Consider the following 17,991-nt stretch of genomic DNA (forward strand, 5'->3'; position numbering starts at 1 on the left):
AGTGCAGAACTGGAGGCACCAGGCCTATGCCATCTAGGAATTTTCTCAGACTAAGGGAATGCCCAAGTGCCTTGTTAGGGCAACTTTCCTGCTCATTTGTACCATGGAAGCAGCCCAGGAGCACCAGAGTGTGAGCTGAGGATCTGGCCAGATGGGTCAACAGTGGAATGATCCTCTGTACCTGTCAATGAAATCCAGACACAAGGGGCAGGCACATGTTGCCTCCACACCCAAGTTCTATTGCCTAGCAGCATCAAGATCTGAGCCCTTTTTTTCTGCAGGAAGATCATCCTCCTACCATGAAACTGACTTTCAGAAGCACATTTTTTGGAGGCTGGGGAGGTGGGTGGGGGGGGGGGGGGCAGAACAGTCTCACTGGAGCAGGATTGAAGGGAATTGCATTAAAGCTAATCTTAGAAACCTGTTGTTTATGTCAAAACGAAAACCAACTCCCTTTTACATTGCCTATGCCGCCTGACTTCAGTTTCCCTTTGGATTATTGCTGGCCTTTTGATTAAATGCTTTACGTTTTTCTACTGATTAACCTGAACTCAAATGCTAGAGCTGAACACTCTCAAATTCTGGTCAAATTCAGATCCAGCTGCAGACTTACCCCTATAATGCTTTAAACCCAAATCGCCCCAGACAGAGAACATTTCAATCTGGATCCATATATTTTTTTTGGTCTTGGGTTTTGTTTTGTTTTTTTGTAAAGTGCCTCATAGTCTCTGTGCTGCCTTATTTCATTTAAGTTTCTAAAGCCTATTGGGATACAATTTTTATAGAACTCCTTCCATACCATTTAGGTGCATTGTATACATTTGTAAGTTGAAGGGATGGCTGAAAGTTGAGCAAATCTGCCTTAGCTTAAAACACCCGGGAAGTTTGCATACCAGTGGACCACGAGTACTGTGTAAAACCTTATGTGTACGATAGCTATAAACTTAGTCTCGTGACCTGATTAAAAAACACTTAACAGCTGTAGTGCAGATGTGGCCTAATCACATCCCCATAATCAAGCCAAAGCCTTGAATTGTTTTAACCCAGGAGATGGTTAGTGCCCATCTAAAACGACAACATTTAACCATGTTCAGCAGGATCAAGGGACAAATGGGTTGTAACCACTTCCCCTGACTTGGTGATGGTTGAAATAGATGGGGCATTAATCAGAGTGTATTAGGTCTTGTTCAAGTTTTGGTACAGACTCACCCTTGCCTAGCATCCTTCCCAGAGTGAACTGCTGCTCCTGGATTAGAACATCCTTGAGTTTGGTCTTCAGCTCATCACTGATCCCTATGCTGTCCACTGGAAAAATGAAAGGAGGAGGGATAAAAGAGGGATGCATGACAAAAGGTTCTATGAGAACATCCAGTGAGTCCAGCCCTCCAGCACGCTCCCATAATCCAGCCCTTCAGTCCTACTCCCACATTATATGTTGGTGACCTGGGAAAAGGGAGAGCTCCTCCCACATCCTTGAGCTTCATGCAAGAGAAGAAGCCAATAACTTTCAGGCATGTGAAAATTGCTCTTTCAGTGCCAAAGAGGCAGTGATGGAAATCCTATGAGAACACTGCTCTTGGTAACCCCAAAAGCAAGTGGGATACAAGAGTACAGTAAATAACACTGAGGAGCCAGACTTGCATTATGACAGGTTTCAGAGTAGGAGCCGTGTTAGTCTGTATTCGCAAAAAGAAAAGGAGTACTTGTGGCACCTTAGAGACTAACCAATTTATTTGAGCATAAGCTTTCGTGAGCTACAGACTTGCATTAGTTTCCCAGAGGGTGTTTGGGACCTCAGCTGGTGTAAATCAGCATATCTCCACTGAGTCTGTGGAGCTGCACCAGTTTACAATGGTTGAGGATCTGGCCCTTAGCTGTTATTACACACAGTACAAGTCTCCCTATGCCTGATGAGGATGGATAAGATAATACACAATACATGATGGGCACTAGGGCAATAGAGCAATTTCTGACCCCAGAGGAACAGACTCAAAGGAATGTGTTGCAACCATCCCAGTCCAGCAATGCAGCACTAGTCCAAGGAATCACCCCTTTGCAGAATCTAGTCTAGAGGGTGGAACACAGAACTGGAAAATGGAATTTCTAATCCTGGATCTCACTCTTGCACAAACCACTTAACTGTGACTCAGCTCCTCATCTGTAAACAGCAGCCTAATATTTCTTCCTTGCCACATACTGATTAATTAGTTCATGTTTGTACCATATTTTTAATGCTACAGACTGTTCTATTATTATTATTAGGACTGACTGATCTCCATTACACCACTGACATTGAATTCAATGGAGTCACACCAGTGTAACACTGGTGCAATGGAGTGGCGAATCAGACCCATTGAGCTTTGCACTGTTGTATGGAATGATAGCGACCAAAAGATGTTCTCTTAGTGTAAAATCAAATGCTAGAAGCTAGGTAACTAAGTAGGCTAACACACTAGCCTTTCACCTCTGTAGACTTTGTTTCAAATACAACACAGTGGCCTCAACCCAGACTCTTGTGGACATTTGTCCACAAGACAGTCCATCCCTATTGACAGCCTTTTCCCAGAGCTGGATTAGACAAAGGTTTAGCATTTAAATAGCTATGAGAACTGTATAGGGAAACATGCTCAGCACCTGCTCACACTACGTCTGGAACCTCATTTGCGTTAATCCCAGTTTTTCATCCTAAAGAGTGAGTTTCAGGGAAAGGTGAGCGAGACCAAGATATACATGTGAATGGGACTTGTTGGAAAGAGTCACTCAGACCATTTTACCTACATGTTGCCTCAATCTGCTCTGGGCCTTCCCTGTTGAAAGACCTGGCTGCTCTGAAATGGACCACTGGCTCTCCCCTGCCGATCACAGTGCCAAAGACATGTCTAGGAGGCAAAAAGAAGCACAAAATTACAATGAACAGGCCATTCCTTGCTATAGGGATATCTCCATCCAAATCTATCAGACAATGCAATGGCTCCAAACATGGAGCAGAAATGTTCAATCTGCCACAAGTCTTCATTATAAAAAACAGTGAATGAAAAACCCAGCGGAGAGGGAGCTGAAGACCACCGTCTCCAGCACCCATAACCATGAAAAGAATCTATCTTACCCAAACCGAGTTTCTTTTCTTCTTTTTCGAAGGAGAATGAGTGCCAGGGCAACAGCTGTAACCAGGGCAGTGAGAATGCCCAAAGCCACAGGGACCCAGGATGTCCCATAGGGCGGTTGTCTCTGGCCATCTAGGTGGAAGATAAGACACTGGTTAGAAAGTAGGAGACCATCTATGCTTGACAAACAAAAGCTGAATTAATCCACCTCACCAAGATATTTTTCCCCTACAAGTTAATAGAACAATCTTGCTGTACTCTGTGTGCCTTGGGGAATCTTATCAACACTGAGACTTGGCTTAAGCAACTACTCAACTGATCATCTAAAACCTGGTTGCTTAACTGAGATGAACTTCTATCAAAGGTGGAGCAGACCTGTATCATGTGGGTGGACTCTATTCTTAGTTACACCCGTGGCAATTAAGTAAATGGAGTTGTTCCAGATTACCTTATTGTAAATGAGATCATAATTTCATTCAGTATGTATTGGGGTGGATTCTTAAGACAAGAGGTTACTTAACAAGGGTGGGCTCGTGTACTGGTTTCATTCTGTTTTCTCTCTGAAGTGAGTAGTCTTGTACAGGCCAAGTTATCTATACATGATGCCAAGCATACCTCACAGGCTTGATGGCCTTCTGAAAGACAGTAGAGGAGCTTGGCATTAATTGTGACTCTGATGTTCTTTGTAAGTGAAACTCAGTAAGATGACTTTTTGAAAGTCCACCATGAGTCCATTCTTGGAGGAAACTAATCATAACATTGGTTCTAGCTTCTGTTTTGACAGTGCTCTTTGCTGTGTGCTGTCCAGAAAAGGATGGATATGAACCCCTTTCTGATTGAGAGCTGCCTCCAGAGCAAATATCTTTGTGAATATACTTGGGGAAGGGGTGAGGCCAAAGGATAGGCCCTACATTGCAAATGTCCCTAGGCACAGGAGAACCTTAGAACCTGCCTGATCAGGAAATGTATGGAGTGACTTCAGCAACAAGATATGAGTGCTGATATATGGTCTCTAAATACCCATTGCTGTCTCAACTGGAATTGTGATATTTTTACTAATTTATTCCAGTTCTTCAAATCCAGAGTAACCTTAATGCTTCCCAACTATTTGGGGATGGGAGAAGAATGTGGAACAGGTCTCTGGGCATCTCTCCAGCCTTGGCACTGGCTTGATAAACTCCATCATCTGACTGTTGCTTTATGAGGTTCTGGGAGAGGGAGGCTGAGGGGAATGATCTGTGAGGGGTCTCTGGAATTCTATGGAATTCTTGCTGACTACTCCAGTCACCACTGGTTGGAAAAAGTAGCAGTCCAATGGGCTGAGAACAGGAGGAACCTCTCTCCATGGGTCCTATCTGCTCTGATGGGTGCCGGCGGAAGGGAGTCCGGCATTCTTATAGCTGGTGGAGCCTTGTCTGATGAAGGCATTTCTGGGCCTTCTGTATCAGTTGAATTGTATAACCCTGGTGTGGAATTTTTTATGGAGCAAAGAATAATTAATGTAACAAGTTGGGGAAATGTAAGGAGACAGTGTAAACTCCTGAGCTGGAATAAATCCAGGAAATGGAGGCTAATACCCCTATGCTTGTGTAAAAGCTATCAGAGCTTTAGTTGCACCGGTGTAAATGAGATTTGGTGTCCATTTATCAGCACTCACATCTTCTTAGTCACCTTTAGCCCATTCTGGAATCTAATGATAACGCCACATTGAGACAAAGGAGGACAGTTCACACCTCTCTCAAAGCTATTGTTTCAGTCTGTTTGAAGATATCACTTTGGGTCACATGCAGAAAGTCTCCTTCAAAACCAGAAAGGCTAGAAACTTCCTTTTTTTTTTGGAGGGGGGGAATCTAAATTCTAAAGAAACTTCTAGGACCAGCAGAGACATATTAGAATGGCGAATCACCATGTACCACCCCTGTCTGACCTCTGTGCACGACAGAAGGGGTCAGTGCTGCAGAGTGACCATCCCCTTAGCTCTGACCCCTCCTGAACCAAGGAGTGTCAATTGCACAATTTATCCATAAGGTTGGAGGAAAGGGAAGCGCGTGTCCTAGAGCTATAGGATCCCACTCCAGATGTTCCCAGTTACATCCCTTCTTCCTGTTAAACTAGAGGGAAGCATTGCAGCCCGAGTAAAGACAGCAAGAGTTGCCTCCTCACCAGAGGTGTCATGTCCCCCCAGATTTGTTGCTTGGCTTGGACTGAGCATGTGCACACGGACTGAGCATGCTCAGTAACACTGCTGAAGCTGGCTGCCCTGATTCCTCCTCCCTAATATTGGCTGGCACGGATTGTGTCTGCTCCTCACACTCCACCCCATGTCTCTGTCTGTGGAAGGTATCTTATTGACAGTGCTGCATGAGGCAGAATCATATATTTGCTTACATGAGCACCGAGGAGCATTCTGGTGTTATGAGAGCACTGTTTTTTATTAGCTTTGCAGTTCTTTCACCCCAAGAACTAAGGGTCCCCCTGAGTACATGGTCATAAACATTAGAGATAGAAAACCGATTAGACCATTCTGCCCATGTCCCTGTAATATTTGTGCCAGGTGGTTCTATCTGAGTAATTGCAGGTTTCAGAGTAACAGCCGTGTTAGTCTGTATTCGCAAAAAGAAAAGGAGTACTTGTGGCACCTTAGAGACTAACCAATTTATTTGAGCATAAGCTTTCTTGAGCTACAGCTCACTTCATCGGATGCATACTGTGGAAAATGTAGAAGATCTTTTATACACACAAAGCATGAAAAAATACCTCCCCCCACCCCACTCTCCTGCTGGCAATAGCTTATCTAAAGTGCCCACTCTCCTTACAATGTGTATGATAATCAAGGTGGGCCATTTCCAGCACAAATCCAGGGTTTAACAAGAACGTCTGGGGGGGGGGGGTTAGGAAAAAACAAGAGGAAATAGGCTTGAATAGAGACTGGGAGTGGCTAAGTCATTATGCAAGGTAACCTAAGTTAATTGTATCCAGTTTCCGAACTAATTCCAATTCAACAGTTTCTCGCTGGAGTCGGGATTTGAAGTTTTTTTGTTGAAGAATTGCAACTTTCATGTCTGTAATCGCGTGACCAGAGAGATTGAAGTGTTCTCCGACTGATTTATGAATGTTATAATTCTTGACATCTGATTTGTGTCCATTTATTCTTTTACATAGAGACTGTCCAGTTTGACCAATGTACATGGCAGAGGGGCATTGCTGGCACATGATGGCATATATCACATTGGTGGATGTGCAGGTGAACGAGCCTCTGATAGTGTGGCTGATGTTATTAGGCCCTGTGATGGTGTCCCCTGAATAGATATGTGGGCACAGTTGGCAACGGGCTTTGTTGCAAGGATAGGTTCCTGGGTTAGTGGTTCTGTTGTGTGGTATGTGGTTGCTGGTGAGTATTTGCTTCAGGTTGGGGGGCTGTCTGTAGGCAAGGACTGGCCTGTCTCCCAGGATTTGTGAGAGTGTTGGGTCATCCTTCAGGATAGGTTGTAGATCCTTAATAATGCGTTGGAGGGGTCTTAGTTGGGGGCTGAAGGTGATGGCTAGTGGCGTTCTGTTATTTTCTTTGTTAGGCCTGTCCTGTAGTAGGTGACTTCTGGGAACTCTTCTGGCTCTATCAATCTATTTCTTCACTTCCGCAGGTGGGTATTGTAGTTGTAAGAATGCTTGATAGAGATCTTGTAGGTGTTTGTCTCTGTCTGAGGGGTTGGAGCAAATGCGGTTGTATCGCAGAGCTTGGCTGTAGACGATGGATCGTGTAGTGTGGTCAGGGTGAAAGCTGGAGGCATGTAGGTAGGAATAGCGGTCAGTAGGTTTCCGGTATAGGGTGGTGATTATGTGACCATCATTTATTAGCACTGTAGTGTCCAGGAAGTGGATCTCTTGTGTGGACTGGACCAGGCTGAGGTTGATGTGGGATGGAAATTGTTGAAATCATGGTGGAATTCCTCAAGGGCTTCTTTTCCATGGGTCCAGATGATGAAGATGTCATCAATATAGTGCAAGTAGAGTAGGGGCATTAGGGGACAAGAGCTGAGGAAGCGTTGTTCTAAGTCAGCCATAAAAATGTTGGCATACTGTGGGGCCATGTGGGTACCCATAGCAGTGCCGCTGATCTGAAGGTATACATTGTCCCCAAATGTAAAATAGTTATGGGTGAGGACAAAGTCACAAAGTTCAGCCACCAGGTTAGCCGTGACATTATCGGGGATAGTGTTCTTGACGGCTTGTAGTCCATCTTTGTGTGGAATGTTGGTGTAGAGGGCTTCTACATCCATAGTGGCCAGGATGGTGTTACCAGGAAGATCACCGATGGATTGTAGTTTCCTCAGAAAGTCAGTGGTGTCTCGAAGGTAGCTGGGAGTGCTGGTAGCGTAGGGCCTGAGGAGGGAGTCTACATAGCCAGACAATCCTGCTGTCAGGGTGCCAATGCCTGAGATGATGGGGCGTCCAGGATTTCCAGGTTTATGGATCTTGGGTAGTAGACAGAATATCCCAGGTCGGGGTTCCAGGGGTGTGTCTGTGCGGATTTGATCTTGTGTTTTTTCAGGTAGTTTCTTGAGCAAATGCTTGTTTCTTTTGGTAACTCTCAGTGAGATCAGAGGGTAATGGCTTGTAGAAAGTGGTGTTGGAGAGCTGCCTAGCAGCCTCTTGTTCATATTCCAACCTATTCATGATAACAACAGCACCTCCTTTGTCAGCCTTTTTGATTATGATGTCAGAGTTGTTTCTGAGGGTGTGGATGGCATTGTGTTCCGCACGGCTGAGGTTATGGGGCAAGTGATGCTGCTTTTCCACAATTTCAGCCTGCGCACGTCGGCGGAAGCACTCTATGTAGAAGTCCAGTCTGCTGTTTCGACCTTCAGGAGGAGTCCACCTAGAATCCTTCTTTTTGTAGTGTTGGTAGGGAGGTCTCTGTGGATTAGTATGTTGTTCAGAGGTATGTTGGAAATATTCCTTGAGTTGGAGACGTCGAAAATAGGATTCTAGGTCACCACAGAACTGTATCATGTTCGTGGGGGTGGAGGGGCAGAAGGAGAGGCCCCGAGATAGCCCAGCAGAAGCAGCTGTCCTGAGAGTATAGTTGGATAGGTTAACAATATTGCTGGGTGGGTTGAGGGAACCATTGCTGTGGCCCCTTGTGGCATGTAGTAGTTTAGAAAGTTTAGTGTCCTTTTTCTTTTGTAGAGAAGCAAAGTGTGTGTTGTAAATGGCTTGTCTAGTTTTAGTAAAGTCCAGCCACGAGGAAGTTTGTGTGGAAGGTTGGTTTTTTATGAGAGTATCCATTTTTGAGAGCTCATTCTTAATCTTTCCCTGTTTGCTGTAGAGGATGTTGATCAGGTGATTCCGCAGTTTCTTTGAGAGCGTGTGGCACAAGCTGTCAGCATAGTCTGTGTGGTATGTAGATTGTAATGGATTTTTTACCTTCAGTCCTTTTGGTACGATGGCCATCTGTTTGCATTTGGAAAGGAAGATGATGTCTGTCTGTATCTGTACAAGTTTTTTCATGCAGTTGATAGATTTCCATTCCATACGGCTAAATGCAGTGATTATCATACACATTGTAAGGAGAGTGGTCACTTTAGACAAGCTATTACCAGCAGGAGAGTGGGTTTGTGTGTGGGGCGGGGGGGTGGGGAGGGGGTGAGAAAACCTGGATTTGTGCTGGAAATGGCCCAACTTGATTATCATACACATTGTAAGGAGAGTAATCACTTTAGATAAGCTATTACAGCAGGAGAGTGGGGTGGGGGGAGGTATTTTTTTATGCTTTGTGTGTATAAAAGATCTTCTACACTTTCCACAGTATGCATCCAATGAAGTGAGCTGTAGCTCATGAAAGCTCATGCTCAAATAAATTGGTTAGTCTCTAAGGTGCCCCAAGTCCTCCTTTTCTATCTGAGTAAGAAATTCCTATGGGTAGAAAGCAGAGCTCCAACTGGCACTCTGCAGTATGACATGATTTAAAGTTTTTATAAGCTTAGCCACCCCTACTACAGCCCAGGGAGATGTTAATGACCCACTCTTGGCATTTTGCACACAGAGCACCCCCGCAAAGTGTATCCAGTGCCAGCTAGCTATTTTTGGAAAGTCAGCCACTTTTCTTTTCTCTCAGGCACAGTCCTGGAACAAAATGACATCAGTTCTGCAGTTCTATAGTTTAGGGCCTGTCAGCATTTCTATAAATAACCCTATTTCCCTGCTTTTGGGCCCTTGGTCATGGGCCAACTCTTGGCCACAACAAGCATCAGTCCAGAGATTTTTTTTTTTTTTTTAAAAAGCAATTTTTGAGACAAAAACAAATTTTCACGGTGATCTTATTCCGATTTAAAGGGACACCATCCCCTGGAAATCTAGTCAGATAACGAGAATGAGCTAAACGCAGCTTCAAGCACAACACTTGCCCCGGAGGCCCCTGCCAGTTTCAGTGATTTTCCAGTCACATTTTCCAGTTCTTGAAGGTGATTTTCTCATTGTGGCTGCCCTGGGAAAGACACGCAGGGAACGCTGCCTGGCTGAAGGTACCGCTCACCCTGTGCAGGGAGCCAGCCCTTCAGTCCCACCTAAGCCCTCTGTTGAAGGCATAGGCGCCAATCCCGTCACGAACGCTGCGTGGCACAGATGACCGCCATTGCTGATCTCACTGCAAGCATGGGGCTTTAGAGGGCTATGTGGCTGGCTTAATCATCGAAAGCATCATTAGCAGCAACAGAGAGGGTAGTGGTTGGTAAAACCTAGCTGGGCTCTCCCCACCACTCCCCCGGTCCCCCCTCTCACCCAGGGCGCCAGGGCTCATGCTTCTCCCTCAAATCTTAGTCACATGGGCTGGGGGAGAAAGAAACCCCAAGTGAAGTTAGCCCCTCGGGAGCAAAGAGCCTCCTCTCCCCAGCAGGAGCTGGGAGCAGCAACAGCAATTCTGAAGCTTTTGGAACCTTCAGAAAGGCTCTCCCCACCGCCTCACATCCTGATGCTGGACATTTTTCTTCCCTTCTGATTGGCTGTTTTCTTCATCTCCCCCCTCCACCACAGTGACAGTCTCTGCCCTACGTATTGCCCTTCCTTTTCCCACACCCAGGCCCTTATTAACCCCTCCCTTACCCGTTCCCCAGCTCACACCAGGGTATGTCATTAAAACAAAACAAAACAAACCGTAAACCAAATGGAAAAAATAAACACAGTGCTAACAGGACACGTGCCACCCATCATCCCTGGCAGCACTGCTTTCATCCTTCGTCCAAAAGCCAACTACAAGCTCCTCTATCTGGAGCTAATGTCACAGACCTGGCAAAATCTGGATTCATGCGAAGACATGGAACTGAAACCACTTTAGTGGCACTAATGGATGATTTCCTCCTGTCAGTGGATAGAAGCAGATATCCATTCTCATTCTCCTGGATCCCTCTGCAGCATTCAATGCTTTTAACAATAAGATTGTGCTGTCTTGCATGAGAGAGTTGGCAGGGATCCAAAGTAATGTACAAAATGGAGGGACATACCTAAAGAGTAAAAAGAGTACTTGTGGCACCTTAGAGACTAACCAACTTATTTGTCTATTTATTTATTTATTTATTTGTTGTTTATTTGTCTAAGGTGTCTCTAAGGTGCCACAAGTACTCCTTTTCTTTTTGCAAACACAGACTAACACGGCTGTTACTCTGATATCCAAAGAGTAGTGATGGAAAACTGCACTTCCATCACTTGTGGAATCCTTGGAATCTCACAACGATCAATTCTCTTCTCTGCTTCTTTTCACCATCTGCATGCAGCCATTAGGTGAACCGTTCAGATGATACAGACTCAAATGGCAGCAATATGCAGATGACACACAGCTCTACCTATCCTTTACCACATCTCTACCTATCCTTTACCACATACAACCACACTGCTACTGCCAAAGTGGACCAGTGCTTGGATGAGATCAGCTCATGGATGAAGAACAGCTGGTTGAAGCAGAACCTGAGCAAGAAACAGGTGATGCTGGTCAGAAGAGGAAAGTGCTTTGAAAAGTTTGCATCCACAGTGGAGGCTACACAAAATTGGCCAGTTTAGTCTGTAGTTTAGGAGTCATCTTGGATTCCTCACAGATGCTAAGCTCTCACATAGCAGCATCTGTGCATAACACTTTCTGTGTTCTCCAGTTGGCTCGGAGACTCTATGACATCCTGGTGAACCATGACCTGGCCTCAATTATTCACACCTTCATCACCTCTCAGCTGAACTACAGCTATCTGATATACTTGGGCACAAGCCTTCAGCATTTAGGAAACTCCAACTAGCACAGAAGGTTGCAGCGCGTCTCCTCAGCAACACAGGCTTCTGCAAGCACATCAGACTTGTCCTCCATTCTCCATACTGGCTTCCCACAGAATTTCGAATCCAGTTCAAGGTCTTGATCCTTATTTTCAAGGAGCTCCATGGTTTGGGCCCATATATCTGAAAGACCACCTGAAGTTCTGGGATGAAGACTGTGGTTGACAATTTCACTTCTCTGACCCAACAGAACTCTCAATAACAAGGGTAAAGCTCCTCTATGTAGGAGACAGAACTTTCTTGGGGGCCACCTCAGGGCTGTGGAATGAACTCCCCCAAGAACTAAGTGCAAGTTGCATTTCTTTGACCTTGTCTTCTCTATTATAAATACATTGCAACATGGATATTTAAAAAACAAAACACTCCCTCCCCCAAATCCTACCAAGATAAGATGCTCCACTGAACACATTTCTCCCCCAGTGGAGAGAATGAGAGGGCAAACAACTCATGACAGATGTTAGTCATGTTACTTAATGCATGACTAGAAGGAGCTCAGATGCTATGGTCAGGAGCGCAATCTAAGAACTTATATAAAATAGAATAGAAATCCCGATCACCTGTATACATGCCACATCCTTTCCTCCTGACCTTTGTCTGTCTGGTCTATTTAGACTGTAAGGTCCAGATATTGAAAGGTATTTTTGGGGCTTTGCTCAGTCACATTGCAAGGCCTAAGTGATTTAGATGGCTAAGTCCCACTTTCAAAAGTGAAGACATTTAGGAGCCTAAATCTCATTGAAAATCAATGGGGCCCCAATTCTGATTTGCAAATAAAATAATAATAATAATAATAATATCATCGGGTATGGAGGTCCATCTGTCATCCGAATCAGTATGGAACAAGGGATGGGAGAGGTAGGATTTCTCCTGGAATTCAGGATTTGCCCCAAAGTTATTAGTCTGTCACTTTCATGACCGCCAGAGCCACACAATTCATTATATATTTTTAAATGAGACCCATCCAAGAGTTGATTTTTAATGCAGGAAATGAACTATAAAAAGTGACACTGAAACAGCATATGGGGGCTAACGGTCAGTAAAAACTACCACATTCAAAGCAAACGCGGTAAAAAAAAATTCACAAAGATGAGATAGGGCTTGATTGCCTACTGTCCTGCACATCCAAAATCATTTATGCCAAGTGCAACACAGGGGAAAAGTGCTTCCATATCACAGCTTCAGGGTTTTGCAGCCCTTTTGCACTCACTGGGCTAGATTCTCCCCTGCATTCAGATTGAGGGCCTTTGCCTAGGAGTAGAGGATCACACATGATGAAAGGAAATGGAGAGGACAGGTCCATCAATTATTATTAGCCAATATGGTCAGAGACACGACCTCATACTCTGAATGTCCCTAAACCTCTGGCTGCCAGAACCTGGAACTGGGCAACAGGGGATGGATCTCTCGAAATTGCCTTGTTTTGTTCATTCCCTTTGACGCACCTGGCATTGGAAACTGTTGGACGACAGGAGACTGGGCGAGATGGACTGTTGGTCTGACCCAGCACGATCATTCCTATGTCAGGCTCACTGTGCCCGAGCCTCCTCTCACTTGCACCATTGTAACTCCACAGTGCCATGTCCTCAGCTGGTATAAATTGGCATCACTCCATTCCATTGACATGCTGATGTATACTAGCTGTAGACCTGACCCACTGACTCCAGTGAAATAACCCCAGATTTACTCCTGTATAAGGATGTGTCTACATGCATGGTTGCTCCAGTTTAATATAAGATGTGATTTTAAACTGATTTAGTTATGCCAGTGCAAAAAGCTGTGTGGGGACTTGGATTAAACCTGAATGATTTTGCTTTAAACTAAACCAAGAGAAGAGACTCCACATGGGGGACTGCACTGGTTTCACTAAATCAAGGCAAATGTGTGTGGACACTGCCTAAGCAAGAAAAGAATCAGGCCCTGGCCTTTATCTCTTGAATTATATCTCCCTCCCTCTTCCATGCGCTACCCACTGCGGCATCAGCTAAAGAAGACAGCAGCACGTGGGACTTGTTTTGCGCATGCCAGAACCTTAAAGGTTATTTAAATTCTGTTTTGTTCAATGAAATGTACTGCGTATGTAGCCATGCTGCTTGGTCAGTTGTGTGCACTGAAAGGCACCAGGCCAGCAAGATACAGTGGGACCAGCAGCAATCACTGTTTCCCAACTTATGAGAGAGCATTGCCATAGCAAAAATAAACTAAAATCATCCTGCTACTCACCTACGACCTCCTGGGCTGCAACCAATAAGGTGTCACTCCAGGGTCCACAGCCAGCTGAGTTCAGCAAGCACACTCTGATTATAAGGTCTTTGTGGGGATTCCATGTCGTAAGATTGGCTTTAGTCTCTTGTACTGTCATTTCCCCCTGAAAGCAGACAAGAACAAAGGAATCGGGGGAAACTGTGCTTTTTTTATTATTATTAAAATAGATCATTGTGTCCAGAGGCTAGAGCAAGGCCTGGAGTCAGGACTTCTGGATTTGCCTCCTGTTTCTGTCACTGACTGGCTGTGTTACCTTAGGCTTCATCTCCTCTGTGTTTTAGCTTCCCCATCTCTAAAATGGCTAACACTAATATCTTTCTAGCTCATAAGATCATTGTGAGGCTTAATTAATGAATGCTTTGAGGTCTTTGGCTGAAAATAGCTACAGAAATATATTCTTTTGTCCTTTTCGAATACACAGTTCCTCCTGCTTCAAAGACATAAAGCTGCTGTAACACGCTGCAAAGCCACTGCCAGTTTAATCAGAAAAATAAATTCTGTTTGTTTTAACGTGTTGCCAAATTCCAATCACCATCCAGCATTCGTAGCCAAGTTTCACTGAAGAAAACATGGCCAAGGTATTTGCTATAATTTTTAAGATCCTTTTTACGTGCATCACTTACAATAGAGCCTTGAAACTTTTTGGCTACCAATATGGGCCTGATTTTCCTCTCCCACCAATATAATTCAGGAGGAATTCCACCAAAGTCAGTGGGCCTGTACTGGTGTGAAATTGGTGCATGTGTAATTCCCCCCCCCCCCCCCCCCCCAGTCTGTTATTGCAGGCTTGCTCATCGTTACGGGGTCACTGGCAAAGCATTTGTATGGAAGTGGGAAACCACCATAAAGAATCACATAAATGTCAAAAGCAGGTATCAGGGAAAAGTAAGTATTGATGTTCAAACTTAGGGGCCAGACCCTTGGCAGTGCCCTTTTAAACTCCCTTAATCACTGAATGAAATAAAGGATTTTAACCCCCTTTCACATAATTTGCAGTTGTTAATACTACTGTATCACTGGCATTTGAAAAACAAACAAGCCACAGGAGACAGAAGGCCCAGATCCAACACACTGGCCAAACTGCTTGGTGCAGGACCTTAAGAGGGCAAGGGGGGTGGTTTTCCTTCACCCGTCTCTGATGCAGGGAGCAGCTGGGAACTGGTTTGGGCCTTAATGCGCATCAGAGCTCAGGTCTGCGCTAACTTACTCTGGCCATCTAGAGGTAGTTATGCCGTTGGGGATCACTAGTGCACAGTGCATTCAGCCATGCATTGACACATGCTGTTTGGGGGTGGGGGAAAACGGGGGGTTTGTAGAGGGTGATACGAATCCCCAGCTGTCCCGGTAGAAAAGCTCTGGGGTGCAAAGTGGACATAGTGGGGGCCCAAGGAAATGTGGAAATATGCACACTGTAATAACACTTTGCACTTATACACCACTTTCCATTTTCAAATGCTTCAGGACCTGATTCTCCAACGCCCTGCACCCATCAATCACTGTGATAGCTGAGCACAGTTAATCTTACATATAAGTGATCAATCCAAGGGACTGCTTGCCTTGCAATGCAGCCACTGTGTGTGGTTTACACACAAACACACCCCCCGCCCCGATGTTGCAGATTTTGAACACCCAGAACTCCCACTAATTTCAAGTGACTATGTTCACAGATTTACTGATGGTATTTAATTGATATGAACAGGAGAATGCAGAATTCTCAGCTGGTGTAAATCAGAGTAGCTCCACTGAAACCAAGGGAGCAATGCTGATTTACACCAGCTGAGGATCCAGTCCAAAGTCAACAGCGCATAGGAGACGCAGTGTGGTCTAGAAGACTCAATTTGAACTTTCCATAACTCTGTCCTGAAGGAGTCACCGTCAACCTCCCCAGGATTGATTTCTGGATATGTTACCTGCGTGACGTTATCCTGACTCCACTCTAGCCTGTATCCCAGTAGATTTTCTTTCAGCGTGTCCGGAGCCACTCCTTCCCACTCCAGAACCAGGCTAGTGTCTATCTGGATGACGTGGATGTTTTGTGGAGTGCTGCCTGGAGCTGGAGACAAAGGGTCGTACCCAGTCAATTGCACTGCAGAACAAGAACTCCTGTCCCCCAAGGCGCGAGAGTCACCAAAAGGCTCAGATCACCCGCTCTCAGGGGAAAACTCAAAGGAGAGAGTACGGGGAGAAAAATAAAAATCTCTGCAAGGTTCCTTTCCCTACATTTGCTTTCAATTCTTCCCTTGGGCAGTCTGGGGTTTGCCCCCACCTCCTCACTCCTACAGAAGAAGCACGGGGTTAGCCCCCATCCCCTGCAGATCTCTACCACCCCCCTACTCTCAAGGGCCACATGGCTCTCAGAGATCCACCCGGGCACAGGGACGTGCAAACACTAGCCCTGTGCCTGCACCCTGGCTTCAGGTTCTCAACGTATCGTCCACCAGCACAAAGGGAGCTCCACAAGAAAGCCGTTAAGCCTGCTAGGCCTGCCCAGCTAATACAGCTATGGGGAGAGGGGGTGAGTTAGTTTCCATTCTGTCTCGCCCATCAGTGTTGCCAGCCATCTTCCAACTGCAGAATTTTTATTACTGGGGATGATGTAAGAAGCGGAATGAATGGGCCAAGTTCATCCCTGGTGTGACTCCATGAAGTTACACCATTGATGAGTCACCAGACACACCTTTGGCCCGGTTTACTGATTTTATTTTAAGATCCTAAGTGGGGTTTGTAGCTTTCACATTTGACTTATAAACTTGCAAATATGATCTGGAAACTAGTGGGTGAGAATAAATATGGAACCACCTCCCAAAAAAATCCTGTTTGCTATCAGTTTTTGACAATAGCATCACACACAGTAAGACAAATAATTGGAGCAGAACTTTAGGAGACTTCAGAGTGGATTCTCAAACTGATGACCTATAGGTTCCTTGTCTTTCTGACTCCATGAGGAGTTCAATGAAATTTATAAATGGTTTGTCCCAAGCTTCCCCCCCCCCCCAACAGAACAGACTCGTTATATAGTAACACTTCTTTTAACTTTTCCAGCCTCTGTCTGACATCTACTTACCTATCTCCAGGGTCTGAAAATAAACCCAGTCTGTGAAAGGGGAGGTGCCCATCTCATTAGTGCACTGAACCCGCACACTATAATTGCTGGAGTGCTTTAATCCTGGTAAACCACAGGTAAAAGGAGGGACGGGGACAATTTCTGTAGAGCCTTCGTGATTTTCGGGTAACTCAGCAACCTGTTTCACGAGGAAAAGCAAGCAGATATATTAGGATAAGCAGAGTGACCGACAAGACCATGCTGTACAATGGGGCATTTGTTTCATGCAAATGGCTAATTTCTGAACCAGTTCAGGACCAAGTACCAACAAATGCTGAATGAGCAGTATAATACCATATTTAAAGGGATGCTGTCAAATTAAAAATCATGGGCCATCCCCTCCATTGACTTCAATGCAAGTACCTGATGCTCTGGCCCCACATTTAAAAATGTTTCCTCACCTGCATTACAAATCACAATTGGATTATTAAAAGTGAAAGGCATTTTTAAAATCAAAATTTACTTTATGCTACTGACGCTGCTTGTTGACTTTTTGCATTTCTCTAAGCTTAGACAAAGAAAAACAGACCAGTCAGCTCCCCTCTTGTTCATTGTCAGTTTCTAATCAATGTCACTTTCGGGGTCTCTTGCATTAGCACAATGCTACAGCCTTTGGGTTGCAAATGCTGCAGAAAAAGCATTTTTCTTTCAAAACCAAAAAGCTTTCGACGGGAATTAAAAAGAAAAAGAATCTTGGCATTATTTCTACAGGGCTTAGTTTCTCTAAAACTGAAGTTTTACCAGACCTGAATTTTGGGTCCCATTTGCTCTCACTGTGTCCCTTTTATAGGCAGACAGGTTCAACCCTAGCACTCCCTGATGGCCTGAGAATAGTCGGACTCCACCGGGCAGCTCCAACTCAGCACATCTTACTGAAACGCACGTGCCATGAGTCAGCAGCGAAGCTGGGGATCGAGCCCAGGAGTCTTGACAAAGGGGAAACATCTTTGCTAACTTTATCTCCACTACGAATGTAACAGTCCCCTGCCCCATTTTGATCCATTAATTTATTTTGCTAATAATATTGACGCTTAGGCTGTGTACAGTACATAATAGGCTGACTTGTTGTTCCTGTTGCCAGTCAATGTCATCCGGAGCTGGGTGGGAGCTATCAGACTTTCACGTTTAAATTCTGTCATTCTGCTTATGCTTCTGGAGAGTCAGAGAGGCTGCATTCGTTTCCCACCCCCGCCCTCTGAAATACCTCTTGCA

General features: G+C 45.0%; 1 protein-coding gene across 2 annotated transcripts in view; it reads right to left on the reverse strand.

The window, feature by feature from the left end:
• Positions 1-17,991, reverse strand: part of TYRO3 (TYRO3 protein tyrosine kinase) — a 56,089-nt gene that overhangs the window by 15,917 nt on the left and 22,181 nt on the right. For both annotated transcript variants that reach the window (XM_084630491.1, XM_084630490.1), the window contains exons 7-12: positions 16,741-16,918; positions 15,587-15,729; positions 13,635-13,779; positions 3,107-3,236; positions 2,779-2,879; positions 1,210-1,305 (exon numbers count right to left, since the gene is read on the reverse strand). In XM_084630491.1, the coding sequence (XP_084486617.1) occupies positions 1,210-1,305; positions 2,779-2,879; positions 3,107-3,236; positions 13,635-13,779; positions 15,587-15,729; positions 16,741-16,918 (793 nt within the window). The remainder of the gene's footprint in view (positions 1-1,209; positions 1,306-2,778; positions 2,880-3,106; positions 3,237-13,634; positions 13,780-15,586; positions 15,730-16,740; positions 16,919-17,991) is intronic.

Source organism: Lepidochelys olivacea, assembly GCF_965140295.1.
Source record: "Lepidochelys olivacea isolate rLepOli2 genome assembly, chromosome: 6".
NCBI classification, from domain to species: domain Eukaryota; kingdom Metazoa; phylum Chordata; order Testudines; family Cheloniidae; genus Lepidochelys; species Lepidochelys olivacea.